The following is an 18,259-nucleotide window of genomic DNA, read 5'->3' as shown; positions in this document are numbered from 1 at the left end:
GGAGCGCGGCTCAGTGAGCGGCCCGGGTGCGGGAGCGCGTGCTCTGGGGGTGGGGCGGAGCACCTTCGGCCGAGACCGGGCCCCTTCCCGCGCTCCTCGTCCCTGCCAGGACCCCAGGCCCCGCGCCCACCTTGAAGTTGACGGGGTCCACGCGCAGAATGTAGGCGTGCAGCTCGCTCAGCTTGGTCAGGGCGCCCGCGACGTTGTCGATGCTCTTGACCGCATCGCCCAGGGCGGCCACCACCTTGGCACCGTGCACGCGCAGGTGCACGGAGCCGGGGCGCAGGTCGAAGTGCGGGAAGTAGGTCTTGGTCTGCGGGTAGCTGGCGAAGAGCCTGTGAGCGGGCGGCAGCCACACCTGGTGAGGCCAGTGCGGCGCTCCTTGGGCGCAAAACTTACCCGGCGTTGAAAAGCCCAGCAGTTGAAATACGATAAATAATACTTTAACGCAATATTTTAAAACATAAAAATTAATGCAAACAATTCACGTTGAACAAAATGTTGTAATTTTACGCAAAGACAGGATCCGTATTGCTGATTTTCCCTATTACCCCAGGCTCCCCTATGGCACAGCCGAATCCCACCCTCACTGTCCCATCATTCAGCAATTGGTTAATTCATTCATTTACTCATTCCACAGATGTTTGTGAACACCTAGGTGCTGGGCCCCGTGGAAAAGACAGTCTTACAGTCATGTTCCCTCCCCACTCACCTCCTCTTCCTGCTCACTATCATCCACCCCTCCTCACTGGTCCCTCCTCGCTGGCCCCTGTCCTCCCTGGCCCCACACTGTCACCTGGCTCCATCCCAGCCCATCTGGCACTCACCTCTCCAGGGCCTCAGTGCCAATGGCATCCGCCTGAGTGGAGATCTTGTCCCACATGGACAGGATGATGGTCCTCTCTGCCTTGGTCAGAGACATGGTGGTAGCTGAGCTGGGCGTGCTTAGAACAGGCCTCTGTGGTGCTCGACCCCCAGGATCCCTTTATATACACGGAGCCAGGGTGGGGGCTGGGCTGTGGCCATTGGTCTGGAGAGGGGAGAGGGCTGTGGGGGTGGGGTCTCTTATCAGACCCAGTGAGGGTGGGTGGTCAGGGGCTGGTGGCACTGGTGGGGTGAGGGGCCACCCACTCCTACCCAGGGCCTTAGAGGGAGTGTTGGCCACAGCCTGACCACAGTCCTGAAGTGATAGGGGCCCAGCCAGCCCAGGATGCCATGCTTGTGTTTGTAGCCCAGCTCTGACTCTCCTCCTTCATTTCAGAATCACAGAATGGGGGAAGCCAGGATTAGCTCAACACACACCGTGCTCAGGCTGGAACATGACGTGTTCTGCCTGCAGTGCTCCTTGGTGGGATCCTGTGGCTAGCACAGCCTGGCCACATGTCCGTCTCCTCTCCCTCTGGTTCTGTGATCCCTGGGTTTCCTTGAGAAAGCAATGGTTTTGCTCACCTATCGCTGAGCAGAGATGTACTGACGGTCCTCTGAAAAGCTGGGTGAAGTGTCAGATTAATAAAAGGATTCTTCTCATATCATGTGCTATTAGGGGTTGCGGGATTGCTCACCATATTATCGTTGTAACATAATGAGGCAAATACTCCTTTACATTTTATTTTAACATAAAACAAAATTGACTGTCTTTAGTGTACTGCTCCGTGAATTTGGACACATGTATAAATTCATTCACCACCCCCACAATCAGGACATACAGCAGCTCTATCACCCCCCCCAAAAAACTCCCACATGCTGCCCCTTTGCAGTCTCACCCTCCATGTGGAATTGGAATCTTGACACACTTTTGGCGAGAATGTAAAATTGTGCAGCCGCCGTGGAAAACAGGCAGTTCCCGAGAAAGCCTGGACACAGGGTTCCCATATGACACAACCATTTCACTCCTAGGTGTAGACCCAAGAGAAATGAAAACATAAGGTCACTCAAAAACTTGTGTGTTCATAGCAACATCATTCACAGTAGCCACAAAATGCAAACAAGCCCAGTGCCCATCAGCTGATGAATGGGTGAATAGGACGTGGTCTAATCCATACAATGAAATAGTATTCAGTCATAAAAATGAAGTACTGGGGCGCCTGGGTGGCTCAGTTGGTTAAGCGACTGCCTTCGGCTCAGGTCATGATCCCAGGGTCCTGGGATCGAGTCCCACATCGGGCTCCCGGCTCAGCGGGAAGCCTGCTTCTCCCTCTCCCACTCCCCCTGCTTGTGTTCCTGCTCTCGCTGTCTCTGTCTCTGTCAAATAAATAAATAAAATCTTAAAAAAAAAAATGAAGTACTGATGTGTGAATGAACTTGAAAATACACATGTTGTGTGGTTCCATTCATCTGAAATGTCCAGAGCAGGGTTATCTACAGAGAAAGAAAGTAGATCAGGCTGTTTAGGCCTGGGGGTTAGAGGGTGTGGCTGCTTGGGTATGGAGTTTCTCTTGGGGTGATGAAAATGTTCTAAAATTGATTGTGGTGATGGTTGCACAACCCTCCGAATGTACTAAAACACCCTGAACTGCACACTTTAGATGAATGAAATGCATGTTATATGAATTGTATCTAATTATAGCTGTTTCTAAAAAATCAATGAAAGCACCCCCTATACCCCATTCCGGTGTTCCCCAGGAAGTAACAGTAGTGAAGTCTTTCTCACCTCACTTTGACTTCCTGGTGAAGTCACCTGTTGCACCGAACCTGATTCCTGGCAGACCTGTGGGTAGGCACATGAGCATGAAACTTGTACACATTGGGAATGTCTCAGACATTACCAACAAACACATAGCCCTGCGTGGGGCTGCATAGCATTGATTTTATTTTTTCTCCAAAATTTCCAAAAAGAAAAATGCTGTCTTATTTTATGTTGCATTTCTCTGATTATTACTGAGGTGGAGAATTGCATCACTTGATTATTTGCCAGTGTCTGAGAATCACCTTATTGCTTTCCCTATGGGTTGTTTGTCCTTCTTTGGTGGTTTGGGTGTGTTCTTCTTTTTGAGGGATAGTCACCCTTTATTACAGATTCTGTGAGCCTTTTTCCTAGTCTCATATGTTTTGGTTTTATGTATAATCAGAAGGTTTCTGAGTTCTTCTACAGTTACCAGGAACATCCCTAGAAAGGAAATAAGGGTGCAGCAGCAGGAGGTGAGCCTGAGGGAGCTGGGATGATGGGGAAGGGGAAACCTCTGTCTGGGGGAAGAGCCAGCTGAGGTCATGGGGGTCTCTCTACAGGGGCACTGAGAATCTGCGAGTACCCACATATGAGGTCCAGGACTCTGGCGCAGGCCTCCTTCCTCCAATTTCCCTGACCATGCTGCTGCCCCGTTGGGCAGTCTCATGACCCCAGGACTTGGAGGAGGAGGTCTGATGTCCAGTGGCTGTCCCTGGGCTGGGGGAAGGCCCAGACTTGGAGGAACCCAGAATTTTCCAATCACCCCCGCAGGGCCTGCTTCCTGCTCGCAGCCTTCATAAGAGCATTTGTTGTTTACTTTTCTGGCTATATGGTTAGTATCTTATCACTAATGAGATTGGAATCCATGAAAGGTAAAGGGAACCACAAGGACCCAGGCCACAGAGACCCCAGATGCATCCCTTCCCCAGCTGCCCTAGCAGGGCTTAGGTGCAGGGCTCTCCAGGGCTGGACTGGAGAGAGCAGAGGTCTGAATCCCACACCACCCTCATTGGTCTGCCTCATTGGGCTATTACAGAAGTCAGAGCACATTGTCACTCCCTGGCCAGTCCAGTCTGGTGTTGGCAGCTGGGGGACCCGAGGGTAGGCTGGCCCTGCTTTGGGCCTCCCCATCTGTGACAGGATTGGGAGCGGGTGGTCTCTAAGTGTGGTCCTAGCTCAAAGCCCTCACAGTTGCCCGGACAATGATGTGCCCAGGGCCAACCTTTGCTTATGTCCTCGAACTTCCCTGCTAACACCCCACACCTCTACATCCTCATTTTACACTTTAATAACTCTGCTTAGTAACCTACTTTTTTGAAAGGAACTGGATTCTTGGAAACCAAAATTCCTGACCCTTCCACACGACCCGGGTGCCCCCTGGACAGGGCTAGGAGGCCACTTGGCTAGTCAGGCCTTATCAGTCCTGCCACTTGTTCTGGGCCCCATAGAGCTGTCACTGTCTGTCAGAGGGCCAGGCGGGGCTCACATTCCCTATCTTGGACCCACCTTGACCTCTCCACCTTCTCAGCCACAGTGCTCCTGCCCAGAAAGAATCACCCACTCACAATAGTACTACAAGAATCTTGAATTCACACTGCCATGTCCTGAGGTTCTATGGTAACAAATTTTCCCTCCTAGCAGTGAAGTGGGGGCTGTTTTTAACCCCCACCTGAGTGGTTGCTAATGTGGAACTGGGGTTTACAAGGTTAATTAGCCTGGCCAGGGCCACCCAGGAGCTGCTCTCAGGGGAAGGTCTCTGGACCCCATCATGGCCTTCTGCGGAGTCACCAGGGTCCCTCTGAGCTCAGCCCCAACTACACCAGCTCTGTGTGAGCCCAGGGCTTGGTGTTCAGCCAAGTCCAGCAGGTCTCAATGTCCTGGAGCGCTGCCCAAGCTCAGGCTCCTTGTGTCACAGGTGGGAGAACCCAGGCCCAGAGACTGAAGAGACTTGCCTGAGTCCCACACCAAACCTAGGTCCCCTCTACCCACTGGGGCTGGTTCCCTCCTTCACTGAACCTTTGAACAATTCATAACCCTCCTGAGCCTCAATTTCCTTATCTTAAAGCATGTAATAATAATAAAAGAAAACTTCTCCCACAGAGAGCTGTGAGGGCCAAACACCCAACACGGAGAGTGTTTGGTGCTGTACCCAGAATTCAGACAGCACATGACAAATGTCAGCTAAAACCACACCTCACCTCACCTCACACGCAAGACCAGTCCCAGGTGGACTGTTGCCCGACTTGAAAGACCAAACAGTAAAGTTCTTAGAAAGCTAACATGGAAGGCTCTCTTCACCTCACAACACTTATTTCACTTTTTAGAAAATCGAGGTAAAATTAGCAGAATGCAAAATTAATCACTCTAAAGTGAACAATTCAGTGGCATTTTGTATATTCACCGTGGTGTGCAGCCATCCTCACTGTCTAGTTCCAGAGTATTTTCATCATCCCAAAAAGAAACTCAGTACCCTTTATGCAATCGCTCCCCATTCCCCCGACCCCAGCCCCTGGCACCCACTCATCTGCTTGCTATCTGAAGGGACTTGCCTGTCTGGACATTTCATGTGAATGGAATCATACACATGTGGTCTTGGGTGTCTGACTTCTTTCACTTAGTATAATGTTCTCAAGGTTCATCCATGCTGGAGCAGGTGTTGGTGCTTTATTTATTTATTTTTTTTAAAGATTTCATTTATTTATCTGAGAGAGAGAATGAGATAGAGAGAGAGAGCACGAGAGGGGGGAGGGTCAGAGGCAGAAGCAGACTCCCCGCCGAGCAGGGAGCCCGATGCGGGACTCGATCCCGGGACTCCAGGATCATGACCTGAGCCGAAGGCAGTCGCCCAACCAACTGAGCCACCCAGGCGCCCCAGTGCTTTATTTTTTTAAAAATATTTTTATTTATTTATTTGAAAGAGAGATAGCACACAGGGAGAGTCAGAGGGAGAAGCAGACTCCCCGCCGAGCAGAGAGCCCAAGGCAGGACCTGATCTCAGAACCCTGAGATCATGACCTGGGCCGAAGGCAGACGCCCAACCGACTGAGCCACCCAGGTACCCCCAGTGCTTTATTTTTATGGCTAAATAATATCTCATTGAATGGAAATACCATAATTTGTTTATTCATTCATCCATTGATGGACATTTGGCTTTTGTAAATAGAAGGTGCAATATTTTTAAATAGGACCAAAAAATAACTAAATTTGACTACATTAAAGTGATAAACTGTTCAACCATAAAGAGGATTAAGAGAGTGGAGTCAGGGGCTCGTGGGTGGCTCAGTCGGTTAAGTGTCTGCCTTTGGCTCGGGTCATGATCCCGGGGTCCTGGGATCGAGCCCCGCGTTGGGCTCCCTGCTCAGAGAGGGTCTGTTTCTCTCTCTCCCCCCTGCTCCTCTCCCCTCCCCCGCCCCCTGCCTGGCCTCCTGCTTGCTCTCTCACTTGCTCTCTCTCTCAAATAAATAAATAAAATCTTTATTTTATTTGGTGGCCTGTATATATTTCACAACGAAAAAAAAGTAAAAAAAAAATAATAATAATGGGATGTTTGCCCATAACAAAGGTTTGTGGGGCTTGGAAGTTTCAGGAACAAAGAGGCCTCCAGTGGCTCCCCCTCCTTGTTGAGGCCAAGGTTTGGGTGGAGTTTCTGCCAGGAGGGAGAGGAGGCCCTGAGGCCTGATGGGCGGTGAGGACCATCCCCCCTAGGAGGCAGCTGCCTGGGAGTGCCATCCCGGGGTCCACGGTCATTACCTTCTGTGAGGAGACAGGGCAGCCCTGCAGTGTCCACACACCACAGCTGGAGGCACATCCCTTCTCTGTGCTTCACCCCAGGCCTCCAGACTCCCTGCCTCTGCCTGGCCTTCCCTCTGACCCTCCGTCTCTTCTTTCTCACTCACTCATTCTCTTTTCTTTGCCAGTCTGTCTGCTTATCTCTGTCTCTCTCCCTGCCTCCCCTGTCTCTCTCCTTTCTAGAAGCGGAAGCTTTGGGCACAGCCACACACCCTCACTGTACGTGCCTTCTGAACCAAACGACAGCAAGAGACGACCAAGGAGGGCTGGGCTCATCTCAGTCTGGAATGGACCCACAGAGGCACCACCACACTCCAGGCAGACACCCTAGAACCCTCTGGGGTTGGCAGCGGCACGGCCCAGGACAGTTGGCAAACAATCAGAAAGCCAGGGGAGGGTGGGTACACCCCTAGGAGAGGGGAACCTTGCCTCATAAGGAGAGGGGGCAGCTGTGAAATGTAAATAAGGGAGAGACCAGGATGGAGAAGGACCCAGGCAGTGTTGGAAAGAGCTTCTGGGAAGGTGGACTTCACCTCCAGGACACACAGAGGTACCTGCAGCCAGGGAGAGACCCCGACCTTGTCTGCTGAGCTGAGCATCCATCAGACGCTGCCCCTGCCCTCAACCCCTGAAGACCTCACCATCTCACATCTCGGGCATGGAAGAAATGAGCACCATAACACGAGTAAAACGCCAGCACAGTGTCCCGCACACAGAAGGTGGTCAATACTGGCTGACGTTTAGGCACATGTTTTCCATTTCACAGAGCTTGTCTAAACCAAATTTTCTCTACGAATAGTTCAGGAAAATATCTGTGATCAAAGCTCCCTGTAGAGGAAACATTTGCTTCTGATTCTAAAAAGTCCAGCAGGATTTTGTGCAGATACCTCTTTGGCTGACTCTAAAATTCACATGGAAAGGCCAAGGAACTAGAATAACCGAAACCATTTTAGAAATGAAGAATAAAGTGGGAGGAATGATATTACACACTCCTTTCACAGCTGTATTGAGATATAATTCACATAGCATGCACTTCACTCATTCACTCGTTTAAAGTGTGCAGTTCGGAGGCGCCTGGGTGGCTCAGTTGGATGGGCGACTGACTCTTGATTTCGGCCCAGGTCATGATCTCTGGGTTGAGAGACTGAGTCCCGAGATGGGCTCTACACTCAGTATGGAGTCTGCTTGTCCCTCTCCCTCCCGCTCTCCTTCCCCTGCTCACCCATGTGTGCATGCTCTCTCTCTAAAATAAATAAAATACATAAAATCTTTTTTAAAATAAAGTGTGCAGTTCAGGGTGTTTTAGTACATTCAGAGGGTTGTGCAACCATCACCACAATTAATTTTAGAACATTTTCATCACCCCAAGAGAAACTCCATACCCAAGCAGCCATACCCTCCAACCCCCAGGCCTAAACAGCCTAATCTACTTTCTTTCTCTCAGATAACCCTGCTTTGGACATTTCAGATGAATGGAACCACACAACATGTATATTTTGAAGGTTCATTCACACACCAGTACTTAATTTTTATGACTGAATGGTCATTTCATTGTATGGATTAGACCACGTTTTACTCACCCATTCATCAGCGGATGGGCATTGGGCTTGTTTGTACTTTGTGGCTACGGTGAATGATGTTGCTATGAACACACAAGTTTTTGAATGACTTTATGTTTTCATTTCTCTTGGGTCTACACCTAGGAGTGGAATGGCTGTGTCATATGGGAACCCTGTGTCCAACCTTTCTCAGGAACTGCCTGTTTTCCACGGAGGCTGCACCATTTTACATTCTTGGCAACAGTGTGTCAGGATTTCAATTCCACATGCTTGCCAACATTTGTTATTTTGTCTTTCTGATTACAGCCGTCCTAGTGGGTGTGAAGTGGTATCTATTTTTGGCTTTGATTTGCATTTCCCTAATGAGTAATGATGTGGAGCATCCTTTCATGAGCTTACTGGCCATTTGTCTGTATTCTTTGGAGAAATGTCCCTTCACATCCTTTGCCCACTTTTCTCTTCCTTCCTTCCTTCCTTCCTCCCTCCCTTCCTTTCTAGTGTATCTAGATATATATATATATATACTGGATCTCTACACCCAAGGTGTGGCTCAAAATCACGACCCAGAGATCAAGACTCACACACTACGGACTGAGCCAGCCAGGTGCCCTCTAAGACCATTTTTCAATTGGTTGTCTTTATTGATGAGCTCTAAGTTTGTTTTTGTTAATATATTCTGGATACAATTCCCTTATATGATTTGCAAATATTTTCTCTCATTCTGTGGGTGCTCTTTTTACTTTCTTTGGTGGTGCCCTTTGAAGCACAGAAGGTTTTAATTTGGTAAGTCCACTTAATTTTTTTCTTTAGTTTCTTGAGCATTTGGTGTCTTATCTGAGAACCCTTGCCTAGCCCAAGAACCGGAGGGTTTACTCCTACGTTTTCTTGTAAGAGTTTTATACTGTTAGCTCTTACATTTAGGTCTATGATCCATTCATTGAAGAGTTTTTTTTGTCTTTCCTTTTTTCCTTTAGTTCTTTACACGTCTTAAGTCTAAACTTCCGGCTCAAAGAAAGTGTTACTTTCCCAATCACGCTGGTGGGTGCGCCCCTTTGCCCCACGCGGGAGGTACACGGCCCGCGCATGCGCCCAACATCCCGAGAAGTTCCCCCCCCCCCGTGGCGCACAGGTCGCCTGCGCCTGCGCCTGCGCCGACGGCCCCTGTCCGCGCGCAGGCGCCTTCTGCGCTGTTGCTTGGCCGTGTCGCGGAGGTGTTACGAACTTGCCAGGACGTGGGTGGTGGGTCGTGGGTTTGGAAGCTCCGGGGGTCCCGTCCGCCTGGCTCCCGGCGCCCCACGTTTCCACGGCCTTGGGCGCGTCCTGGTCAGGCCCCTTCAGCCCCGCCCTGGGTGCGTCGTCCCCCGAGCCTCCCGCCCTCCGGCTCATCCTCCTCAGGTTCTCCTCCTCCCGTCCCCGGCGCATCCTCCTCGGGGCCCCCGGCCCGCCTCCGCCCCCTCCGGTCCCCTCCGTGTCCCTCCCCGTCCCCACCCGGTCCTGGCCCGCCTCCGCCCCGGGCCCCTCCCCGTCCCCACCCGGTCCCGGCCGGTCCTCCTCAGGCCCCCGGCCCGCCTCTGCCCCTCCGGCCCTCTCCGTGTCCCTCCCCGTCCCCGTCCCCACCCGGTCCCGGCCCCCTCCGCCCCCTCCCCGTCCCCACCCGGTCCGGGCCCGTCCTCCTTGGGGGGCCCCCCGCCCGCCTCCGCCCACGGCAGGATGGGCGACAACACCAGCCCCATCAGCGTGATTCTGGTGAGCTCGGGCAGCAGGGGCAATAAGCTGCTGTTCAGGTACCCCTTCCAGAGAAGCCAGGAGCACCCGGCGTCCCAGACAAGTAAGTGAGCGCGGGCGGAGACCCCCTGCCCTCCCCGCCTCGCACGTTCAAATGGAAGTCCTTGACTTTCTTCTTTTCCCGAGGATGTAGCCGATGCCTGCTCCATGCAGAGTATTTGGAAAGTACGGAAAATTAAAACCAGAGAAAAATCCCTCGTAATTCAACATGCCCAAGCCACTGTTGCCAACATTCAGCCATGTCTCCAGCCCTTTAAGAATATATATAAGCATCGTGTGAATGTATTCAGCTTGAAAAAAATGTGAAAGTACAGATTCAGGTCAAGTGTTCTTCGGACCCCCCCCCCCCCCCCGTTCTGCTCCTTCGCCATCGCGGGGGTAATCACCTGCCCTTTTGGCACTTGTCCCCTTCGTGCAGCTACGTATAGAATGTATTGTTCTGCAGGCGCTCTCTTTTCCTTGAAGCACTTTCAGTGTATAAAAAGATCCCCGTCACTCACATACCCTTTCCCTCGGGACAGACGCTTAGGTTACTCGCACTTTTTCACAATTATGAAGGTGCAGTTCCTCATTCATGTTTTGTTTTAAAATTACTTTTAGATTTGTTAGCGTGGGACACAGTTTTAAAGGTACAAAGGGGTGTAGATGAAAGGAACGTCCTTTCCCACCGTTGAACCCCAGCCACTCCTTTTTCCTTGTAAGGGCAGGTGCTGTTACCATTTTCCTGTGCGTTTTCCCAGAGCCTTCCGTGTAAATACAAGCATGTATTTTCTTTTCTTTTCTTTCTTTCTTTCCTTCTTTCTTTTCTTTCTTTCTTCTTTCTTTTCTTTTCTTTCTTCATGAGAGTCAGAGAGAGAGATAGAGAGAGGCAGAGGGAGAAGCAGGCTCCCCGCCTAGCAGGGAGCCCGATGCGGGACTCCATCCCAGGACCCTGGGATCGTGACCTGAGCCGAAGGCAGACGCTTAACCATCTGAGCCACCCAGGCGTCTCACACATTTTCTTTTCTTTTTAAAATTATGTGCTTTTTAAAAAGTTTTATTTTTAGTGATCGCTACACCCCATGTGGGGCTTGAACCCAGGACCCTGAGGTCAGGCGTCCTATGCTCTTCCGACTGAGCCAGCCAGGCACACCCACGTGCTTTATTTTCTAAGCAGAAGTGAACACATGATACACACGGTTCTACTCTGTTGTTTCCATATTCACTTTACATCTTGGGTATAGATTTGGAATCACGATCAGAATCATGGGATGAACATACTGTGATTTATTTATTTAGTCTCTCTGTTGATGGGCATTTAAGTTGCTTCCAAACTTTGGCTAATACAAACAGTGTGAATGTCTTTGCCGTATACAGTATCATTTTTCAGAATATGGGATCAATTCCCCGAAGTGGGATGGTTGGATCTAGGGGATAACGAACATACTTATTTTTAGTAAATCAGATTTTTCTATCTTTGTTAATGAGATGGGTGAAAAGTTATGTCTGAAAGTGGTTTTCTGGGTTTTTGTTTTGTGTTTTGAGAGAGGGGGAGAGAGATGGCACGTGAGCGAGTGGGCATGCAGTGGGGGTGGGGGGAGGGGGGCAGAGGGAGAGAGAACCCCAAGCAGGCTCTGTGTTCAGCATGGAGCCCAATGCAGGGCTCGATCTCATGACCCTGAGAGCATGACCTGAGCCGAACTCAAGAGTTGGACGCTTAACCAATTGAGCCACCCAGGTGTCCTGAAAGTAGTTTTGATGCACATGTGTGTTATGACTGAGAGTGAGCATATTTTCCTCTTTTCAGAGCTATTTGGATTTCCTTTTTAGTGTACAGCTTACTCATAACCTTCGCCTAATTTCATCATGGGTTGAGTTTTTCCCTATGGATTTGAAGGGGCTCTTTATATATCTAGGGTAAAAATAGGCCTTTGTGACAAAGCCGTATGTTCTTAGCCAGTTTGCCTCTGTGTAGTTCTTGCTACATAGAGTTTTAGTTTTATGGAGTTAAGTTTTTATTCTGTTCTTTTGTGGTGTCTGAGTTTTGTTAAACGTAGGAAGGCCTTCTGCTCTCCAAGATTATGAACAAAAAGAAATAAGAGACTCTCGAGTTTTCCTTTCTCCTATTTATTATCTTGTTTTGTTTTTTTTTTTTTAAGACTTTATTTATTTGACAGAGAGAGATAGCAAGAGCAGGAACACAAGCAGGGGGAGTGGGAGAGGGAGAAGCAGGCTTCCCGCTGAGTGGGGAGCCCGATGTGGGGCTCGATCCCAGGGCCCTGGGATCATGACCCGAGCGGAAGGCCGATGCTTAACGACTGAGCCACCCAGGCGCCCCTATTATCTTGTTTTTTTCAATGTGTTTATCTTGTGTAAGGTGGAGGCTCCTGCTAGGAGTTGGTGTCTTCTTCACACTTGGAAGAGTTGTTTGTGCATGTCCAGGAGCGCTGTGAGCAGGTGCTGTGCTGAGTGAGGAGGGGTATGGGGACGTGGGGCCCCACCGCTGCAGAGTGGTTGGTTCAGGAGCCACCATAATTTTCTCTTCCCTCCCTGATTGATTCTTCTCCTTTATCACACACTAAATTCCATGTTTATTTGAGTTTATTTTGACCTTTCTTATTTCTCCCAGTGATGTGGGTTCCGCACCGGTGAATTACTGTAACTTTACACTGTGTTATACTTTCAGATAGGATTAGTCACTTACCATTACTTCTCTTTTTCAGCATTATCCAGGCTGTTTGTGCTTACTGTTCCCTTGGAACATTATTAGTACTGAATGTATTGGGCCCTACTCCCAAACTGTTGATGTCGTTGTGAGAGTCATGTTAAATGGATGGGTTAACGGGGAACAAGTGGCATCTTTGTGTTCATCCCCCCTACTCAAGGGCATAGCATGTCTTCTTTTTGTTCATGTCTCCCTTGCTAGCGTTTCTGATTTTCCTCATGGACCTCTTGCCTGTGATGAACTTCTTAAGTTCATCCCAGGGTCTTTATTACTCTGGTAAGGTATGTGAAGGATATTGGCATATGGACATTTAAAAATTCTTTCTTTTGCAGGTTGCCTGGGTGGCTCAGTCGGTTAAGCGTCTGCCTTCGGCTCAGGTCATGATTCCAGCGTCCTGGGATCGAGTCCCGCATCGGGCTCCCTGCTCCTCAGGGACCCTGGTTCTCCCTCTGCCTCTGCCTCTCTCTCTCTCTCTCTGTCTCTCATGAATAAATAAATAAATAAATCTTTAAAAAAAAAATTCTTTCTTTTGCCTATGCTTTTTCTGACCTAGTTGTCATCATATACTGAGAGGGTCTGTGTGTGTGCATATGTGTAATCCTTTTTTTTAAAAAAAAACTAGCAAAAACATTTGCTGTTATCATAACTTCTTAGAAAATATAACTTTTTAAAAAACATTTATTTGATGGGGTGCCTGGGTGGCTCAGTTGGTTAAGTGTCTGCCTTCGGCTCAGGTCATGATCCCTGGGATCTGGGATCAAGGCCCGGGGCTGTGGGGCTCCCTGCTCAGTGGAGTCTGCTTCTCCCTCTCCCTCTGCTCCTCCCCCTGCTTGTGTGCTTTCTCTAGCTCACTCTTTCTCTCAAATAAGTAAATAAAATCTTTAAAAAAATTATTTGGTAGAGGGCGTGAGCATGGGAAGGGAGGGAGGGGCAGAGGGAGAGAATCTTCAAGTGGACTCCCCGCTGAGCATGGAGCAATCTCAGGACAGTGAGATCATGACCTGAGCTGAAACCAAGAGTCGGTCACTTCACTGACTGAGCCATCCAGTCACCCTGGAAACCATAACTTTTTTGAGAAAATTTTTGTTATGGTAAAAAATATGTAACATAAAATTGGCCATTTTAACCATTTTTAAGTTTACAATTCAGTAACATCAGTTACTTTCACCATAATTAATTCGCTGTTATGCAACTATCATCACTGTGTAGTTCCAGAATTTTTCATCACCCCAAACTGAAATTTGTAACCATTAAGCAATAACCCCGTTTCCCCTGTTCTCAGTCTCTGGTAACCTCTAATCTATTTTCTGTCTCTCTGAGTTTGCCCACTGCAGATATTTCTTTTTTTTTTTTTTTTTAAATTTTTTTTTTTTTTTATTTGAGAGAGAAAATGAGAGAGAGAGAGCATGAGAGGGGGGAGGGTCAGAGGGAGAAGCAGACCCCCCGCTGAGCAGGGAGCCCGATGTGGGACTCGATCCCGGGACTCCAGGATCATGACCTGAGCCGAAGGCAGTCGCTTAACCAACTGAGCCACCCAGGCATCCCGCCACTGCAGATATTTCATATAGGTGTAGTATTTGTCTTTTTGTGTCTGGTTTCCTTTACCTAGCATAATGTTTTTAAGTTCTCCATGTTCTAACATGTATCAGAACTCCGTTCCTTTTTGTGGCCATTGTGTATATATACCACATTTTAGACTCCATCACTTTTAATGCATCCACCATCCCCCGGTAGGTGGACAGATCCTGATTTCTCAGCCACTCTCCCCTTTTTGCCCTCACTCAGATAAGCCTCGTAGCAGATATGCCGTCAACAACACTGGAGACCATGCGGACGACCAGGATGGTGATTCCAGGTAAGGGCTTTGCAGTCACGCTGCGATGGGGCTAGTCCTGCCCCCAGGCCTGTTGACCCAGAGGTTTTCTCCCGTGAGAAACCTGGTGTCCTTTTTTTCCATTTGGTGGGTGTTTCAGGTTTTGCAGAGCTGGGAATTGTGTTGCCAATGCCTGACTTGCTGCATAGTGTGGTTGCATGTTCCAGCTATGGAACTGGTTGGTTGGTAAAACAGACTGGAGAACAGATGAGGCCGGAGAGAACGTTTGTCTTCTGTGAGAGGAACAGGGGGGAAAGCAGACCCCGGTGCTGTCCTCAGACCCAACTCCTCAGGCATGTGCCCAGAGGTCACATGGAGGGGCCTGGGTGCAGCGCAGCCTGTTCAGGTGGTGCTGTGGGCTGAGAGCCAGGGCTGATGTGACCCTTGCTCTTTTAGGGCATAAATGAAAGGCAGGTCTTGTTCCTTCCTGTGTATGCTCCCCCTGCCTTTTCTGGGACGTGCTATCAGGGTGGCAAACATCACACATGACTACTTCTGCCTTATGTTTTTTTAAAGCTTAGTAAATGGTAACACAAGCCCAGTTGAAGGAGGAAGGATTGTAAACTGCCTGTCCTGGGTGCCTCTAAACACAGCTGGGGCCTGAGTGAGGTAAAGGACTCAGCCTCCACCGTCCCGTGGCCGCAGAGCTGAGGCTCCCACCTGGGCCTTTGCCATGGAGTGAACTTCGCATGGAGTGCCATGGAGTGCAGCCTCCCTCAGTTCTCTTGACAAACACCATACCTGCCATGGTATTATGCAGTTCCACGAGTGTGGTTTTTACCCTTTCTTGTGAGGATATCGGGGCCTCTGGCATGACCAGTGACTGTCTCTGAGGGCAGCAAGCTTTGAAGGAGAGACCAGCAGGGGGGCGGGGTAGGGGGTGTGGGGGACTGTTGGACATCCATGGGTTGTTCTGCTTGATGTAGAAGCTGTGGTCACCTTGTCCTCTGAGGTCGGCCACTTGGAGCAAACTCTTGTTTGTTCCAGGTGCATAGAAAGCTTTTTGCCCCTGCCCATGGGGTGGGTGCATTTTGTCCTCCACCTGTGGCATAGATTCCTTTAGAGCAGGGCTGGCCCCCTGCCTGCCGTTCTCCGGGCTCCACAGATGGGAGGCTCAGGCTGCTGAAAATGCAGAAAGTGCTCTTGGAACAGTCTATGTGGGTTTCCTAGGAGGCTGGCAGCACCTGACTCCTGCAGTTAACTCTCAGAGGCTTATAATAAAAGACTAAGAGAATGTTTTTAGGAAGTTATTTCAATATTTAGCGTAAAGAAGAGGAAAAACCATGGGAAGGGAGCAAGACATTATGGGTCTATCAGGGTATCACAGATACGCTGTTCACTAAGAAGAGCCGGTTCTCCATACTCTCTTTTTCATTAAATTTAAGAATTACTTCCTGTGGTAATTGTGGCACATTATAGCATCTGACGATCCCACTCCCCACCTTCCCCTGTGTCAGAGATACAGGTTAATACCTCTGAGTGCCCAGCTGTATTTCGTCACATTGGCCTGCCAAGCCTCTGGCGCCTGGGGGAGCCGTGCCATGGCTCAGACATCTTCTTGGGGTAGTACAGGGTTGTCCTCGATGGTCCTCTCAAAGGTGCTTTTCTTTGGGAACCAGCAGAATGTTCTTGCTCGTTGTCTTGGCAGACTGAAGCCATGTTAACAGGCCAGTTGTGCAACTTCTGAGTGTGGTGGTAGATGGACGCTGCCCTAGAGAAGTGAGGATGCAGGGCTGTGCTGCCCGGTATTAAAGTCACCATTTAAATAGAAATGACCTTAGATGAAATTCAGTTCCTCCTTGCACCAGCTGCATTTCAGGTGCTCGGGCCGCGGGTGACTGGTGGCTGCCGCACTGAACGGCTCAGATTTGCAGTAGGAGGTTCTGTTGGACAACACCGTCTTAGAGCGTGTGCTGCTTCTAAAGGTGAATCAAGATGTTGTGCTTCAGGGTATAAGAATTAACTGGCAGGGTTTTTTTTAACCCTTTTATTAAAAAAAGCCTCTTACAGAATTCAGTAGGAAGGGAAGAAAATGGATATTGTTCATTGTCTTTAAGGCTTGAAGTTCAAATGTAGAAAAGCTGTAGTGCTCCTGTTGGATGAGTGCTGGGGACCAGGGAGCTCATGCTCTTTTTTTTTTTTTTTTTAAGATTTTATTTATTTATTTGACACAGAGAGAGAGCGCAAGCAGGGGAAACGACAGAGGGAGAGGGAGAAGCAGGCTTCCCGCTGAGCAGGGAGCCCGAGGTGGGACTCGATCCCAGGACCCTGGGATGATGACCTGAGCCGAAGGCAGATGCTTCACTGACTGAGCCACCCAGGTGCCCCTGGGGAGGTCATGCTTAATAGCATTATGCATCTGCCACACCAGCAGGGGAAAAACCGTCAGGAGAGGTCCTGGAGAAGGCCTGGTATCAGTCACAAACGCTGTCGCTGGCACTATCCCTCCCAACGTGGAGTGTTTTGGGCACGATCTCAGAGAAGAAGATGGTAGCTTGAAGAAGAGTCGACTTCATTTCAAAACACTCAGAAATCATTTTACTCTAGATACCATCCAGAAGACCTTGGAAGTGTGAAAGATTTCTGTCCACACCTTTAAATTCTCAGCATTGTTAAATTCCCTGTGGGGCAGTGGAATCAGATGGCACTCCTGCCTTCCTCAGGCTTGACCACCTTTCTCTAAGCAGTGGATTCAGCTTTGGGGCACATTCACACCCTCAGCCAGATGGGAACCTCGGCTAGGCGTGCCAGGGTGCAAACTGGCACATAGCTAGTCCTCTCCCCCAGGTGCACGGGGCTCCACCAGGCCTCTCTTGACAGCTTTGCTTCTGCTAGCATGTGTGTGGCCATGTGTTAGAAAGGTGGCTCGGTGAAGCGTCTGCCTTTGGCTCAGGTCATGATCCCAGGGTCCTGGGAGCGAGCCCCATGTCAGGCTCCCTGATCAGCGGGGAGTCTGCTTCTCCCTCTCCCTCTGCTGCTCCCCCTGCTTGTGCTCTCTCTCTCTTTCTTTCAAATAAATAGTCAAGGAAGGAAGGAAGGAAGGAAGGCAAAGGAAGGAAGGAAAGAAGGAAGGAAGGAAAAGGGAAGGAAGGAAGGAGCCCCTATTTCCTAGAGCTGGGGTCAGTGCCCAGAAGGTGGATAAGCAGTGCTGTCCCCAAGCTTGGGCATCCCCCACCCCTTTCCTGGCCCAGCCAGTAAGTACACTGGTGCGTCCGCTCTGGTGCATGCAGGCTGACAGTGTGCTGGGACAAGTACAGGGTTGGATTTTGGGTGTGACTCTCATTTTGCACCTACAGTGTATAGTCTTGGGCATGTTCCTCGTACCATGAGCCTCAGTTTGGGTGTCTTAAGATGCCTGAGGGTGGCAAGGCACCTCTGCCTCCCCTCCCAGGTCTGGTATCATGGGAACATCTGTGTCTTGGTGAGAGTGCTTGCTGGGGGCTCTGCCTCCCACACAGGGGCAGACACAAGTTCATGACACATGCCAGGGGCGTTTGACGCGTCACCTCCACAGCCTGGTATGGAAAAGAGCACTGCTGATACTCGGAAGCCCCACACGCTTCTTCCCTTTGGAAAGTAGAGGGGTTTCGTTGTGACCTGTTGGTTGTAGGAGATAAAAGTTGGAGGAGTTGCACTTGAGCATCTAGGGATTCTGACTTTCTGGGTGATCTTGGGAAGGTCCACAGAACACCTTCCCCCTTTCATACTGTGGACACTCATGAGCTGACGTTCGGGAGCTGTTGAAAAAGGGGCTCTTGGCTGTGTGCTTCTGTCCTGTGGGTCTGTGGTATATATTTCTCGGTGAGAGCTGTGGGGAGCAGCAGGGCAGCCCGGTGGTCATGGCACGGGGTCGTGGTAGGCTGTCGTCCCTCCAGTGCTGTCCC

General features: G+C 49.8%; 2 protein-coding genes across 4 annotated transcripts in view; one reads left to right on the top strand and one right to left on the bottom strand.

Annotated features, from left to right (window-relative positions):
- Nucleotides 1-10: 10 nt before the first annotated feature.
- Nucleotides 11-922, bottom strand: LOC110587786 (hemoglobin subunit zeta-like). The gene is made up of 2 exons (XM_021697978.1): nucleotides 828-922; nucleotides 11-335 (listed from the first exon to the last, which is right to left on the bottom strand). The coding sequence occupies exons 1-2, from the start codon at nucleotides 920-922 to the stop codon at nucleotides 11-13; spliced, it is 420 nt and encodes a 139-aa protein (XP_021553653.1).
- Nucleotides 923-9,635: 8,713 nt separating this feature from the next.
- Nucleotides 9,636-18,259, top strand: part of NPRL3 (NPR3 like, GATOR1 complex subunit) — a 37,778-nt gene continuing 29,154 nt past the window's right edge. For 2 of the 3 annotated variants that reach the window (XM_044915029.1, XM_021697976.2), the window contains exons 1-2: nucleotides 9,647-9,841; nucleotides 14,288-14,357. In XM_044915029.1, coding sequence (XP_044770964.1) covers nucleotides 9,724-9,841; nucleotides 14,288-14,357 — 188 coding nt within the window. In that variant the 5' untranslated portion in view covers nucleotides 9,647-9,723. Of the gene's footprint in view, nucleotides 9,842-14,287; nucleotides 14,358-18,259 lie in introns of all 3 variants that reach the window. The other variant, XM_044915028.1, reaches the window with a different exon arrangement.

Source organism: Neomonachus schauinslandi, chromosome 5 (assembly GCF_002201575.2).
Source record: "Neomonachus schauinslandi chromosome 5, ASM220157v2, whole genome shotgun sequence".
Lineage (NCBI taxonomy): Eukaryota > Metazoa > Chordata > Mammalia > Carnivora > Phocidae > Neomonachus > Neomonachus schauinslandi.
The sequence above is the reverse complement of the archived record's forward strand: the minus strand, read 5'-3'. Positions and strand labels throughout refer to the sequence as shown.